The sequence below is a fragment of the Dendrobates tinctorius genome, unplaced genomic scaffold (genome assembly GCF_039654945.1).
Source record: "Dendrobates tinctorius isolate UK_male_01 unplaced genomic scaffold, ASM3965494v1 ptg000263l, whole genome shotgun sequence".
NCBI classification, from domain to species: domain Eukaryota; kingdom Metazoa; phylum Chordata; class Amphibia; order Anura; family Dendrobatidae; genus Dendrobates; species Dendrobates tinctorius.
The window spans coordinates 3,127,063-3,143,181 of NW_027361930.1; the positions used below are offsets into that span (position 1 = coordinate 3,127,063).

Below are 16,119 nucleotides of genomic sequence, written 5' to 3' on the forward strand. Positions count from 1 at the left end.
TAGACGGTCTTTGTTTTTCGCCCGTTTCGATTTCGAACTGCACTTCTGCCCGGGTAGGAAGAACCTTAAGGCTGACGCATTGTCCAGATCCTTTCTGGCCGTTGACTCCGAGGAGGCCCCTGCGCACATCCTGGATCCCTCCAAGATCATCACGGTGGCTCCTCTCAGCCTGTCTACCCTGCCACCGGGTAAGACCTTCGTCCCAGTAACCAACAGGAGACGAGTCTTGCATTGGGGCCATTCTTCTAAGATTGCAGGCCATGTGGGCTTGAAAAGGACTCTTCTTCTGGTCTCGTGCTACTATTGGTGGCCTACTCTTCTCCAGGATGTTCGTAATTTTTTAGCCTCGTGTCCATCCTGTGCCAAAAACAAGGTCCCCAGGCAATTACCTTCTGGTCTCCTGCACCCGCTACCAGTCCCTTCGGCTCCCTGGCAACACATTGCCATGGATTTCGTCACTGACCTGCCTCGTTCCTCTGGATATACGGTCATCTTAGTCGTTGTGGACAGGTTCTCCAAGATGGCTCATTTCGTTCCCCTGTCTGGATTACCCTCAGCTTCTGAATTGGCAAAGATTTTTATCTACCATGTTTTTCGTCTCCACGGCCTTCCCCAACATATTGTCTCTGATAGAGGAGTCCAGTTCACCTCCCGATTTTGGAGGGCGATCTGCAAGTTTATGGACGTCACACTGGATTTCTCCTCTGCATATCACCCTCAAACTAACGGTCAAGCAGAGCGTACCAACCAAATTTTGGTTAATTACCTCCGTCATTTTTCCAACGCTCACCAGAACGACTGGTCAGACTTGCTCCCGTGGGCCGAATTTGTGTACAACAACCACGCTAACGAATCTTCAGCCAAGTCTCCCTTCTTTATTGTCTACGGTCTGCATCCAGGCGTACCGCTTCCAGTTTCCCCTGTCTCAGGTGTGCCGGCCGATGACCTTCTGTCTGGGGAGTTCTCCAGGATCTGGCAGGAGACCAAAACCGCCCTCGAACAAGCTCAGGTTAAGATGAAGAGACACGCAGACAAGAGGCGCTTGGACCCACCTCTCTACCACCCTGGCGATAGAGTGTGGTTATCCTCCAGGTTCATCCGCCTTAGGCTCCCTTCACACAAATTGGGTCCTCGGTTTATTGGACCCTTCGAGGTCCTGTCCCGCATCAACGATGTCTCTTACAAGTTAAAGCTCCCTGCCTCGCTTCGCATCCCCAATTCGTTTCATGTTTCTCTTCTGAAACCTGTGGTCCTCAACCAGTTCCATGCCTCTACCACCCGCACTCCACAGCCTGTTTCCGCCGATGATGTCTTTGAGGTTAAAGACATTCTCGCCATGAAAAGGCTAAGGGGAAAAACCGTTTTCTTGGTCGATTGGAATGGTTTCGGCCCTGAAGAGAGATCTTGGGAACCTCGGGAGAACATTCAGGCTCCCCGGATTTTGGCAAGATTTCTTTCCAACCTTGGGAGGGGGGCGCGTAAGGAGGGGGTACTGTCATGTCACCGCCGCCCGCGTTACATCCGACTCACCGGGCCACCGCTCCCCGGCGTGTTCCCGTCGGTGCCTCTGCTCCTCTGCCGGCGCTTGCGGCCTCCCGGGCGCGCGCTCCCCGCGGGTCCCGATGGGCACGCGCACTTCCTCTCTGAACCCGTCGCCTCTCCTGCTGGTAAGGAGGACCCTGACCCGGAAGCTCCTCCCCACTCTCCTACATCAGGCCGTCGCTCCCTAGTGACGTTGCCTGATCGTCATTGGAACTTCCCCGTGACTCTGGCCCCACACTTGCTGGCGTCCTCTCCTGATCCCTCTGCGCAGCGCCTGCCTACCTACACCTAGCGCTGTTACCTCTCTCTCCTGTGCTTGCAGTGGGACAATCCTACCCTGGTCCAGTCTCCTGTCCTCCTGCCATCCTACCCTGGTCCAGTCTCCTGCGTTCCTGCCATCCTACCCTGCTCCAGTCTCCTGTCCTCCTGCCGTCCTACCCTGGTCCAGTCTCCTGAGTTCCTGCCGTCCTACCCTGGTCCAGTCTCTTGTTCTCCTGCCGTCCTACCCTGGTCCAGTCTCCTGTGTTCCTGCCGTCCTACCCTGGTCCAGTCTCCTGTGTTCCTGCCATCCTACCTTGGTCCAGTCTCCTGTGTTCCTGCCATCCTACCCGGTTCCAGTCTCCTGTGTTCCTGCCGTCCTACCCTGGTCCCGTCTCCGGTGCTCGTGCCATCCTACCCCAGTCCAGTATCCTGTCTCCTGACCGCTCTACCCTGTGTCTTCAGCCGTCTGGGTACCAGCTGCCGCGGTAATAGTCTTCCCTGGGCCTTTCCCTAACACTCCCTGTATATGGGGTTGTCCACCTGGTCCACTCGCCCAGGGGAGGTTCGTTGCCGTGGTCCAGTGGGTTCACCCTTGGGCACCCTAACAATTTCCTTACACACTTCAGTAACTATAGACAGTACAGCATTTCTCCCAGTTACACCTCTGTAATCATAGACAGCTGCATCATCTCCCCATCATCACAGCTCAGTAAATACAGACAGATACAGTTCCCCAGTTACAGCTCAGTATCTATAGACATGCACAGCATTTCCTCCAGTTACAGTGTAAGGAGGTGAAGTGCAGGAAGAGCCGGGAGAGGGCTGCCTCCTCTGCTCCGTGCCCGGAACCATTGAGCAGGGCAGCAGGTTCACCTGGGGGGCAGAGAAGGGGCTGAACACAGGAGCCAGCAGAGCAGAGAGCGGGAAAATAGTGTGCACTTTCCTAACAGCAGCCTGGGTAAGAGATGGGAGAGGATGCTGACGCAGACTGGGGAAGAGACAGAGCTCCCGGTCACAGAGTAAAGACCGGGGTACCGCGCACAGAAATGGCAGACCGTGAGTACGTGAGACTGTGTACTGCGGAGACTGCAAAGGTGTGCCCTGACCCCTGTGGACAGACTGAGACCAGCAGAGAAGTGGAGGCCTATATAGAGACTGAGGCCATAGCAGAGTCCGTAGCCCATGACTACGGAAAGCTGGAATCTACAGTGACAGATGAGGTGTGTGCTGATCCCCGTGTGAAGTCTGTGTCTATTGTGAAGACAGCAGCTAGTGTGAAGACAGCAGCACATATAGAGTCAGTGATCCGTTCTTAGAGATCCAACAGGGGACTGAGTGTTGTTTCCCCTGGGAGAGACTGTGTGCCGTGATAAGACGTCTCCCTGCAAAGAGACTGCTCCCAGTGACAGGGTTGTGACTGGCTTAGAGAGACTATACCACGTACAAAGTTCCGGTGACCCTTGTGTTAATGCAGAGCCCCTGATTCCGGTGGTAAAGCACCGCTGCGGAGTTGGAAAGAAGGACCTAGAGCATAGGGGATTTCGTTTGTCTCATGCCCCTCTGGCTCCCGCAGTAACCCCACGTATCTCGGCTGTTAAAGGCACAGGATACAGAGTACTTCAGACTACAAGTGGGTCGCCCTCCCAGGGCTGTGGGAAACTCGGTACCGAGCCCGATGAGCTTCAATGGGAGATGTCACGGCAGCTGGGACCTGGCCCGTGGCCCTGGGCGCCCATTGTAAAAAGGGGAAAGTTTATAAGTGATTCGTGACGTCACCTGTGGTGTTCGGCAATGAAGATGTAAGCCGACGCTACAGACAGATCCTCTGGGACAGATTGTGTGTTGCAGCAATGATGTTATAGCCCTCCACAGGCAGGGCTGTAGTCCCAGGGCAGAGTAGGTGAAGTGACACTTAGATGGTGTAGTGTCGGGCGCAAGGGATGTAGCCGTGCTGGCGCGTTGGTGCAGGAATAAGTGGAGGACACCAGGGCATGTAGTTCCAAAGCTTTACTCACACTCTGCTGTGCACACAGGTGCCTGCCTCGGTGCTGTGTCCTCCAGGTCAGGAGCTCAGCCAACTTCCAGGCAAGATGAAGTACTCCCCTCCAACACTCCACCAACATATGTGCCTCTTCTGAACGTCTCCTCTTATAGCGCCTTTGAGTGAAGTACTCACGGTACTGAGTTACACTGGAGTTCCTCCTGTCAGATCTTCCTATGAACTCTACTTGTACGGCAGACAGCTGTAGCCTGCTTCGGGGACTCCTTACTACCTAGTCCCAGCTCACTATCGTTGCTGTTGTGCCCCCAAGTCTTGTGTGGGAATAAAGTGGTCACTACTTCTATTCCTCCGGTGTCTGCTGCAGGACCATTAGTATCCATACAACCTCGGGGACCGGACCCTGGCCTTGCGCTTAGAATTTGGGAAGGGTTCTCTCTTCCAACCCCAATCCTTAGTACTCCTATTCTCCTTAAGTTCCGTACTAATCCTTCTTTCCAATGGAGAATCAAGCTTCCTTTCTCTGTCTCTTTCCTGTGCCAGCAGACCCAGATCACTGTGGCCTGCTGCAGCACTTCCTTCTTCCATCCCTCTCCCGAGGATCTTCTCTTTCTCACTCTCTGTCCTTCTACATCCTCACTCACTGACTGAATGAAAGACTGACTGACTGCCTGCCTCATCTCTTCCTGCTCTTTTATGTGAACTAAACTCCACCCACCTCCCAGCACGTTTCATGTTCCAAGCAGTGAGCCACCAAGGGGTGCTATGCTACACTCCAAGCAGGGAGCCACCAATGGGTGATTTGCTATACCCCAAGCAGGGAGCCGCCGAAGGTGCTTTGCTACACTACTTTGTGGTGTGGGGTGCAAGTGTTGGAGTGTGGTCAGGTGTCTCCACCTTACCTGGATAATGGGGTACCACACCTCAGGAGGAGGTGCAGTACCTCTGTGGCGACTGAACCTTCAGGGGCACCACATAAGCGCTGCTGGTGATTCGGCACCTACGTTGGAGAAGAGTGACCCTTCAATCAAGACCCCTTCAGACTGATAAGTTCCCCATAGGAAAATTACCTTTATTACTGTTCAATACTGTTCATGCCTTTTGTCTGCTTAACTCGTTTTCAGTATATTCATTTTTACACTGTTAGTTTTATCAGTATTATTCCCTGTAAATAAACCTCCCTTTAACTGTTGGTCTGTCTATTCTGTGGTGACATACTCTCATTCCTGCACGTTATTACAACAGCTCAATAACTATATACAGGTATATCACCTCCCCTTCGTAAGAGCTCAGTACCTGTAGAATGGTACATCAGCTCCCCTTAGATAGATCTCAGCAATTATAGACAGGTACAACGTTTCCCCCAGTCACCGCTCAGTAACTGCAGACATGTGCAAGACTTACCCCAGTCACAGCAAGGTAACTATAGACAGGTACAGCATTTCATGCAGCCAGGATTCAATAACTATAGAAAGGTACAGTTCTTCCTTCTCATCACAGATCAAAGTCAATAAATAGGTACAGTATCTCCCCTGGTTATAGCTCAATAACTGGAGACAGTTACAGCAATTCTTTCAATGACAGCTTATTAACTACAGACGCCCCTTCATCAGAGTGCAGAAATTATAGACAGGTACCTACAGCATTTCACTGAGACAGAGGTCATTAACTATAGACAGGTACAGTATTTCCCCCAGTTACATCTCAGTAACTATGGATACAGTATTTCATCCAGTCTCAACTCAAAAATTACAGACATGTTCAATATTACCTCTCCATCAGAGATCAAAATTAATACACAGGTACAGCATGTCTCCCGGTTAGAGCTCAATAATTATAGACAGTTAAAACAATTTATTCTGTTACATCTCAGTAACTATAGACAAGTGCATTATATCCCCATCATCAGAGCTCAGCAACTATATACATGTACAGCATTTCCCCTAGTCAGAACTCAGTAACTGTAGACAGGTACAGCATTTCCCCAGTCAGTGATCAGAAACTATGGACAGGTACAGCATTTCCCCTAGTCAGAAATCAATAATTAGAGACAGGTACATTATTCCCCTCCCCCCCAGTCAGAGCTCAGTAATTATAGACAGGTACAGCATTTCCTCAGATACAGCTCAGTAACTGTTGACAGGTACAGCATTTCCTCTAGTCAGAACTCAGTAATTATGGACAGGTACAGCATTTCTCCCAGTCAGTGCTGTGTAACTATAGACAGGTACAGCATTTCCTCAGATACAGCTCAGTAACTATAGACAGGTACAGCATTTCCTCAGATACAGCTCAGTAACTATAGACAGGTACAGCATTTCCTCAGATACAGCTCAGTAACTATAGACAGGTACAGCATTTCCTCAGATACAGCTCAGTAACTATAGACAGGTACAGCATTTCCTCAGATACAGCTCAGTAACTATAGACAGGTACAGCATTTCCTCAGATACAGCTCAGTAACTGTAGACAGGTACAGCACTTCCCCCAGTCAGAGCTCAATAACTATAGACAGGTACAGAATTTCCTCAGTTACAGCTCAGTAATTATTGACAGGTACAGCACTTCCCCCAGTCAGAGCTCAGAAACTATAGACATGTACAGCATTTCCCCCAGTCAGTGCTCTATAATTATAGACAGGTACAGCAATTCCCCCAGTCAGTGCTCTGTAACTATAGAAAGGTACAGGATTTCCCCCAGTCAGAGCTCAGAAACTATACAGTAGACAGGTACAGCAATTCCCCTAGTCTGAGCTCAGAAACTATAGACAGGTACAGCATTTCCTCAGTTATAGCTCAGTAATTATAATAATAATCATAATTTTTATTTCTATAGCACCAACATATTCCGCAGCACTTTACATTTAAGAGGGGACTGTACAGTATTTCCCCCAGTCAGAACTCAGTAACTATAGACAGGTACAGCATTTCCCCAGTCAGTGCTCTGTAACTATAGAAAGGTACAGGATTTCCCCCAGTCAGAGCTCAGAAACTATACAGTAGACAGGTACAGCAATTCCCCTAGTCTGAGCTCAGAAACTATAGACAGGTACAGCATTTCCTCAGTTATAGCTCAGTAATTATAATAATAATCATAATTTTTATTTCTATAGCACCAACATATTCCGCAGCACTTTACATTTAAGAGGGGACTGTACAGTATTTCCCCCAGTCAGAACTCAGTAACTATAGACAGGTACAGCATTTCCCCAGTCAATGCTCTGTAACTGTAGACAGGTACAGCATTTCCTCAGTTACACCTCAGTAAATACAGGGTGGGCCATTTATATGGATACACCTGGGTGGGTCATTTATAAAGATTCAATCCAAAATGGCCAACTTCAAAATGGCCGCCATGATCATCACCCATCTTGAAATTTTTTCCTCCTCCCATATACTGTACTAATGTGCCACAAACAGGAAGTTGATATCACCAACCATTCCCATTTAATTCAGGTTTATCCATATAAATGGCCCACCCAGGTGTATCCATATAAATGGCCCACCCTGTAAAGACAGGTACACATTTCCTCAGTTACAGCTCAGTAACTATAGACAGGTACAGCATTTCCTCAGTTACAGCTCAGTAACTATAGAACGATACAGTCTTTTCCACAGTCACAGCTCCAAAATTATAGAAAGGTACAGCATTTATTCAGTTACAGCTCAGTAACTATAGACATATACAGTATTTCCTCCAGTTACAGCTCAGTAACTATAGATGGGTAGAGCATTTCCACTATGTTAAAGCTCGTTTTCATGTTTCCTGCAATAGTCTCTAGTCATACAGATTTCTTTAGAGAAACAGAATTAAGAATGAAAGGTTTTTTAATAGCCATATGTACTGGTAACAAGGTTTTTAAACCACATTGGTATTGATTAACTTTTCCTCCAGGTTAGATCATCAATATCTGATCGAGGAAGGTCTGACACTTTACAGTCCCACTAATCAACTCTTGTTGCCTATGGCTGCTGGAAAATCTGAACAGTGTACAGAGGAGAACACCACCGATTCGGCACATTGTTTATTGACTGCTGCCAGGTACTGCAGGTCACCTATTCAAATAATCATCAATCATCTATTATCCCAAATCATTAAAATAAAGAACATTTTTCTACCATACAGATCAAGATTGATTTTGCTGTCATATTACCTTACTGTGAAGTGTTCTACTGTTGAATTTGGTTGGAGATAAAGCAAGACACTAAGGATCTCTCCAGGACGTAGTGGCCGATCTGGAAGTCTGATAAAGATATTTGAATCCAAATGCTGTTCTTGTGTCTGCTCGACCTGTATGGGTTGGTATAGGCTTACACTACCAATCCTTAAAAGTGGATGTTGAGTTGGGCCTTCAGCTCCTCTACGTGTATTTATATCAATTTGGCAGCTTCCAGTAGAGTCTGGTGTATATAAAGTATAAAAAAGTTCTATTTGTTGGCTTTCTCCATTGAGGTCTGCTCCATCAGGGGATGATTTCCGTCTCCCTATAGGTGCAGCTGTCCATCCAAACCAACTCTGAGGCAGTTCAGCTTGAACAAGACATGTGGCAAGACTTCCCCGTAGTCGACATGAAGTCTTGCGCTCTCGCGTCTCCTGAAAAACATGAAGCCGAACACAGGGAAGACGCTCTGTCACTCCAAAATCATCCCAATCTCGTCCAGCTACATAAAAGAGCACCTGTACAAATGGATGAGTAGCAGGAACCTTTGTACAAATAATGTAAGCTCTTATTTTCCAGTTTACAGTCAATCGATCAGGAAGTTCTAGTATACTTGAAGGCTGAAGCAGTTCTTTTGGCAAAACCTGTCCAGAAGCAAAAGGTCCCAATGTGACATTCAATACTGGTAATTCCTTTGTTTGAAAAACCACAAAGGGCTCTGACCGTTGCAGCAGAGGCATACTTGAATTCCATGTGGGAAGTGGCCCTTCTTCTCGTAAAAAGAAGGCAAGGCGGGTATTGGACAGGCGATAAATCACTGGTAGTATGGCAGATGGAGGAGGTGGAAGGGCAGTAGGATGGATCGTAGGGAGGACTTTACAAGATGCTGAAAAAGAAAAATTAACAATTAGGAAATGGCATAAAGATACTTGAAAAAAGTCATTACATGGCATGGATCTGTATTCTGTAAATACAGCATAAGTAATAACACAACTCAAATTTTTAATTTATTGTGAAATAAATATAGGATAACTGTAAACAAGATTGCGATATGATTTTTGCCTCTGTACCCGGTAGCAATGTACAGGAGTGGATTGAGCTTAGAGTTTTCAATGCAGAGACATATACATATGTTGTAGCTTTCTTACAGTAAAGGAGTTGTCTGGTTAAACTGAATGGTCACCTAACTAGAGAGGTGATATCTTGCTGAAAGTTGGAGGTCCAATTGCTGGGGCCTGCAATGATCACCGATACAAGATGGCGCAACAGGTCAGATAATTGTTGCTCCATTCATTCTCTATGGTGCTGTTGGAAAAAACTAATTACAGTGCATGTACAACCCCTTAGGGAAGAATGGAATAGTGGTCAAGCATTTTCCCTGGCTCTCCAATATAAAGCGAATAAAAGTTACCCATTCTGCCAATTGATGGGGGCCCCAGGGGTTGTACTCATACCCAGTGGTGTAACTACAAAGTTATGGACCCCGTTACGAACTTTCAAATGGGGCCCCCCACGCCAAAATAAATGCACATCTCCGCTCCGTACACCTCGTACACGCGCTCTCCGCTCTGTATACCTCGTACACGCGTGGCTCCGCACACCTTGTACACACGTGGCTCTGCTCCGCACACCTCATACACGCATGGCTCCTTTCTGTCCACCTCATAAAACATGCAGCTCTGCTCCGTACACTTCGTACACATGCGGCTCTGCTCCGTCCACCTCATACACATACGGCTGCTCTCTGTACATCTCATACACATGCAGCTCCACTCCGTACACTTCAAATACACACAGCTCCTCTCAGTCCACCTCATACATCACATGCGGCTCCGCTACATACACCTCATACACACGCGGCTCCGCTCCGTCCACATCATACACACGCGGATCCGCTCCGTACACTTCGTACACATGTGGATCCGCTCCGTACACTTCGTACACACGCAACTTCTCTCCGTACACCTCGTACACACGTGGCTTCGCTCACCTCGTGCACACACGGCTGCGCTCCATACACACATGACTCCACTCCGCACACTTTGTACACATGCGGCTTCTCTCCGTACACCTCATACACACGTGGCTTCTCTCCATACACCTCGTACACATGTGGCTCCGCTCACCTCGTACACACGTGGCTCCGCTCACCTTGTACTCACACGGCTCCGCTCACCTTGTACACACACTACTCCGCTCACCTCGTACACACATGGCTCCACTCCGTACACCTCGTACACATACAGCTCTGCTCCGCACTCCCCGTACACACACATCTATGCTACATCCACCCTGTAAACCCCTCCTGACCCCACACATAAACTTACCCTCATCCAGCAAGATGGCAACCAGCACAGCATAGTCCTGCATACACGGAGGCTACTGATCATGTGACTCCTGACTCCTCCCCTCCTGTGACCTCATCACAGGCCCTGTGCACACAGAACAGCCATCCCATCAGCCCAATTGCAGCCTGGCAGCCAATCAAAGCACGAAGCTGCACAGCCAATGAGCGACTGCAGCTCAGCGATCAGGCCCCTAAGCGCTCCGGGCCCCGTCGCAGCTACGACCTCTGCAACCGCGGTAGTCACGCCCCTGCTCATAGCAATTAACAAGTTATCACCTATCCTATTGATAGCTGATTACGGTACTTGTTTTAACCAGACAATTCTTTTAAATTCTCAAAGAGATATACAGCTAGATAAGTATAGTCTAGTTTTAGATACAGACCAACAAACAGATACATAGATAGCGTAGGTATATGTAATATTAAGCACAGAAGGCAACGGTTTATTTTGTGATTGCACTGAAATATAGCGATGAAGAAAAATGAAAAAATAGAATCAAGGAGAGAAAATCATTGAAGCATCTATTCAAACAGCTAGAAATGTTCAGAGATGCGATCACTTGGTGCTCAGTGCTCTGATGGTCCTGAATTGGCCAAGGGAGATGTCTACAGCATGCAGAATGGACAAGGGAGGAGCACTGTGCCTGCGCACCTAATAGGGGTTAGAGAGGAATATTTTGCTACTTAGTATTCACACCCAGACTCTTTGCTGAATGCAGTCTCACTACGCATCCAGAACTTGGCTGGAGCTCATCAGGGAGATGGGTGTTTGCCAGACGTATGGAGGACAGAGTTGATTTCTTAACCCACTTACGAGACAAAGCAAATCAAACTCATATCTACATGTTTAGTCATTTTTACGCAGATGTTCTTTTACTATGGGATTAAAACCAAAGCTCAGTCACCCTGATTCAGTTTACATATCAAAATATCAGAGACAGCTGCTTCTGTCATCTCAAGTAACATCACAGCTAAATGCAGAGTACGCAGACTGCCTAACGTGACTATATAATATGGTCTGGATCGAAACTACTGCAGTATATCTGTGCTCTCATCCCCACCATGCTAAACTCATAGGGGTCTAGGAAGCGGAGATACAGGACGCAGACAGGATTCACAAAACAAAATGCTTATAGTAACAAAATAGCACTCTGCAAAGGACCAAAAAAAAGTTATTGGCTCCTTATCTGCGGGAATAAAATCCACACGACAGCATTAGGGTATGAGCGCACCATGTCGTTTATAGGCGGATTACGCCTGGAACTCACCTGAAAAAGTGCTAAAAAATGACAAAAGGAATGAACATATGAAGGACAATGTCAAACCAATTTACTGTGTATATGTTCCTTCTTTTTTCACTTCTTTTAACAGCTTCAGGCTTAGAAAGCCATGAAGTGGCTAAAAGAAGTGATGTAACCATTCTTCAGAAAAGCTGGGGTCTAAAATTGTACATCCCCTAACTTAAAAAACTGAAATATTCTGTTTTGGCTGAAGTCAAACACTCTTTTATGCATGTAGATATTCTATATGCATGGATTTAAAGGGAACCTGTCTCCAAAACAGCACACTATTAACCTGCACCTATGGGGTTAATTTGCAGAATGTTAGAATTACTAACCTGCCCTATGCTTGCACATAGTCAAGTACTGCAGAGAGAAAATGAACTTTATTCTGCCCGACAGCGTCCTGGTTTCAGTTACAGGGGCGGTGCCGGCACTGCTTCAGTCACCGCTCTGAGTATACACATCGGCGGCTGTAACCATAACCGTAACCGTGCCCCCGGCACTGACTGTCACAGGCTTGGTATTAGGGCCATGACTGAAAGTAGGACGCTGTGGGGAAAATAGAATCAATTTTCTCCCCGAGGTGTTCGACCTAAATCCACAAAAGATCTGTGGTTAGTTCTCCAAGATTTTTTGATTAATCTCCTTTCCAAGTGCCTTCAAAAACTATGTGCAAGAGTATCTAGAAAAATTGATGATGTTTTGAAGGCAAAGGGTGATCACAACAAATATCAACTTTACTTTGATAACTGTTTTCTTTACTGATTTTGCATTTTGTAAATTGATACAAATAAAATATTAACACTTTGTAAAAGCATTCTTACTTTGCAGTACACTTTATGCCCACCGAACATTGATGTAACATACAGTGTGTCCGTAAAGCCATGGTGCACTTTTTTTTGACCAGTCACAGGAAAAGTATACAAGTATACCACAATCCCCGGATCTGATGCCCTTATACTTTTACTTTTGGGGTTACGTAAAGCAACATGTGTACATTGAACGTAACAATGACATTAATCACCCGTGTGTGGCAAGAACTTCACAATTGTTTGGATGTGTGTGGGGGGCAACAAATGGAGCCCACATCGAACTGCACTGAATAGGTATGAAACTGGGAGAGTTTTTCTTTCATTTGGAGCAGATTTCACATTTCTATCATTTTTTGTTGGTCTCCAGTGACTGGTCAAAAGGGCACCATGACTTTACGGACTCATTATATATATATATATATATATATATATATATATATATATATATATATATATATAGTATATATATGTGTGTGTGTATATATATATATATATATATATATACACACACACATGCATACACTTTTATATATGTACATACAGTGCTACTGCATGTATATAAACAGTTTCTCTACTGTTTAAATAGCTTTTTTATTTATTATTTAAATAGTTATGTGAAAATACAGGCATACGTTTGCATACATTAGTATTTCATTTGTGCGTAGAAATTTTGCATTTCATTGGTTACATATTGTTAATTGTGTGCTGACTCTAATTTTTGCTTAACTTGTTTTTTTTTATTGGAAAATACAAATGACTTGTGCAGCCTGCATCCCTTGCAAAAAAAAAAAACTATCATCGGTGAGGAAAAATTACATCTTTGCCGGCCGTTCATTTACCAGAAAAATAAAGGATGAGTGCGCTGATTCAGGCGCGTGTCCATTAAGTCACTGCCAAGTTACATTAATATAAAATATGAAAAGTTTAACCTTTCAAAATTGTTTTAGTTATGGTGAATTTTATGCTAAAACAAAGAGTGCATTTGTAGGCTTGTTTTGCTAGCGTTTTTATGGCATGTTTTGTATTTCATGCCATAGTTAATATTCATAAACATAGTATATCGTTTGACCATATAGAAATGTTGGAGTCCATTGGTTACATACTGTAGATTATTAGCTGGTCCTGATTCTAATTAGTCTTTCTTCTGAGTCAAATGCAATTAAATTTTAGGAAAGTGTAGTAATCTGGATAATTACAGGAGGATAAATTCACTCATCTAGGTGAGGTGACAGATCTCCAATCTCTCTGCCTTTTATGTAACCCGAAGCAAAATGATCTCAGAGGAATAACATTATTGCTGGTCTCTGAGCTAGTAATATGTTTACCTCTGCTAGCTTATAATATCACCACTAGCACAGCGGTGACATCTAGAAGAAAGCTGGCAACAAGTGGTAATGACCTGTAAAAGTGAAGAGTTTCTTCTTGAGTGGCTGTGTAGTGACAGGGTGAAGAACCTTGGAGAGTGCCAGAGGCAAGTTGGTTTGTACACAGAAGCTAGCTGGATGTTTACCACTGTGGCAGTAATAACTCCTACACTTTTAAGGGCCTGTCACACTAAGTGATATCGCTATAACGCCACTTGTTTTTGTGACTAGCGATATCTCTGTGTCTGATACTTACCTCCGACCGCTCCCCCGCTGGTTATCGCTGATCGCGCGAGAACGTCCTAGACTGTTTCTCGTCGTCAGCTTCCTGCTGGGCTTCCTGTGGCACCGACAAGCGACGCGTGGACGTGGACACGGGCGGGAGAACGTCAGGATCGCCGCGTCTGACAGGTAAGTAACGACCCCCGACCGCTGCTATGTCGCTGGTGAGATCTGCCTGTTTGGCAGCTCACTAGCGACCACTTAGTGATGCACCAGCGATCCTGACCGCGTCATATCGCTGATCGGGATCGCTGGTGCATCGCTAAGTGTGACAGTACCTTATGTCCAGTATGATGATTTCCCATTTGATTACATGGAAAACACATTCTAATTGCTGGCACATCTCAATCTCAAAAAAGCCTAGCAGGGAGTGAAGCAGTAAAAACATTCTCCCAACTATCATGCCAGCCAGAGGCTTATATGTTTTGGATTTGTAGACCAGAATTTGAATAGAAACCTGAACTGAAAGATGAACTAGAATAAATTGGTATGCATGCAACGTGTAGGCGCATGTTTACACTGGCCACTGAACGAACAAAACTTAAGATAAAAACAAAATGAGCAAATATCCTGCATTAAATAAATAAATTGCAATGAAATAAATTAATTGTTAATGAAAGTAACGTAGGGTGCTTAGTTAACATAATTTTGATCGTAAAAGTCATCCCACCACGTCAAGGTGACCCTATTCGGGACAGTCCTAACCTCTAGTATTACTGTACAACCTTTCAATTTGTCAAATAACAGAAATGTGAATAAGAACTGAGCAGGATGAGACCCCGACTAATGGATACCCAGCCATGGGGAGCTATATAAACATAATGTCTAGCTCAAGGAAAGCAAAGACATGCCTCCTTTTTTAAATATATTAAGAATATGAATAAGTGAATAAGTTGGAATGATGAATAAAGACAGAATGCAAGCAAAGAGGAAACAAACCTTATCAAAAGGATGGAAAATTCACATTTTAAAAGGGTGGTCAGATGACCAAGAAATTTTCCTGTAAATCCCTTTCTATTTAGTGCCGGAATCTAAACTAATTTCTAATATGTATACTTACATTAAAAAATCCCTACTATTTCTTAACTACACTATCTAACTGCTATTGTATTTTTTTCCCTAATTCCTTTGTGATGATGCTTTGTTTGTCAATCCCGGACCATGCTGGGATATTCAAACAAAGTGTCATCAGGGGCAGACACTGTGGTCACTGTCACAGCCTCTGTCCTCTCCCTGAAATGAAGAGTCATAAGAAACACTCATTTGAGGGACTGGGCTAGCTCCTTCTCTGTCCTCGTGATCTGTGTTGCCGGCTCAGATCAGTGGTAAAGAGTCGGCAACACAAATAAGAGCACACTGTCAGAGTACCTGGTGTGAAGAGTCCAGCGCCGAGTTCTACGCACACAGCTGGATACTTTGACACCGCGCCCTGAAATTGCGTTGTCCTCTTTGTTGTTGACTTGTCATTACTGATCTTTTAAAAGTTAGATACTGTATATCTGTCTACAGATAATGATGCTTAATCTGCCAGTAGGTCTTTTGCCCTGAACTTGACAGACTGATGGGGCACCTGTTGGGGCTGATGGTACACCTCATGCACCTGTGGCCAGTCCATGCATCACAGTCTGTATCATTTTACTAGGATGTCTCAATTCGACCTTATAACATCAATAGATTTTAAAAAGTATGTTTATTTGTATAATGAGATAACTCTTTACAATTCACAACTATGTCATTCTTTTTCTCTAATGGGACTGGGTAACATATAGGCTAGCAAGGTTCAACAAACTGGAACTACCATCAATATTTGGGAAGATCAACCATTGCTGGTTATGGATAATTGATGGATATATAATACATTTTTTAATAGAAGCCAAAATTCTTGCTTACTAGCCAAAACCCAAATGTCCACTTTATAAACATTTATGAGTCGAGCAAACATTCTTGTATAGAAGGAAATTTTACCGCTGAGTTGTGTCAGTAATGTAAGTTCCTTGACCCTAGTATTATACTTATCATAGAAAAAATGGAACCAAGAGCAATAAATAAAATATATAATTTTAATATTAT

General features: G+C 45.2%; 1 protein-coding gene across 1 annotated transcript in view; it reads right to left on the bottom strand.

The window, feature by feature from the left end:
- TMEM132E (transmembrane protein 132E) overlaps window positions 1-16,119 on the bottom strand; it is an 861,007-nt gene that overhangs the window by 280,134 nt on the left and 564,754 nt on the right. Inside the window, exon 3 of the mRNA XM_073558935.1 lies at window positions 7,956-8,847. Within this exon, the coding sequence (XP_073415036.1) occupies window positions 7,956-8,847 (892 nt within the window). The remainder of the gene's footprint in view (window positions 1-7,955; window positions 8,848-16,119) is intronic.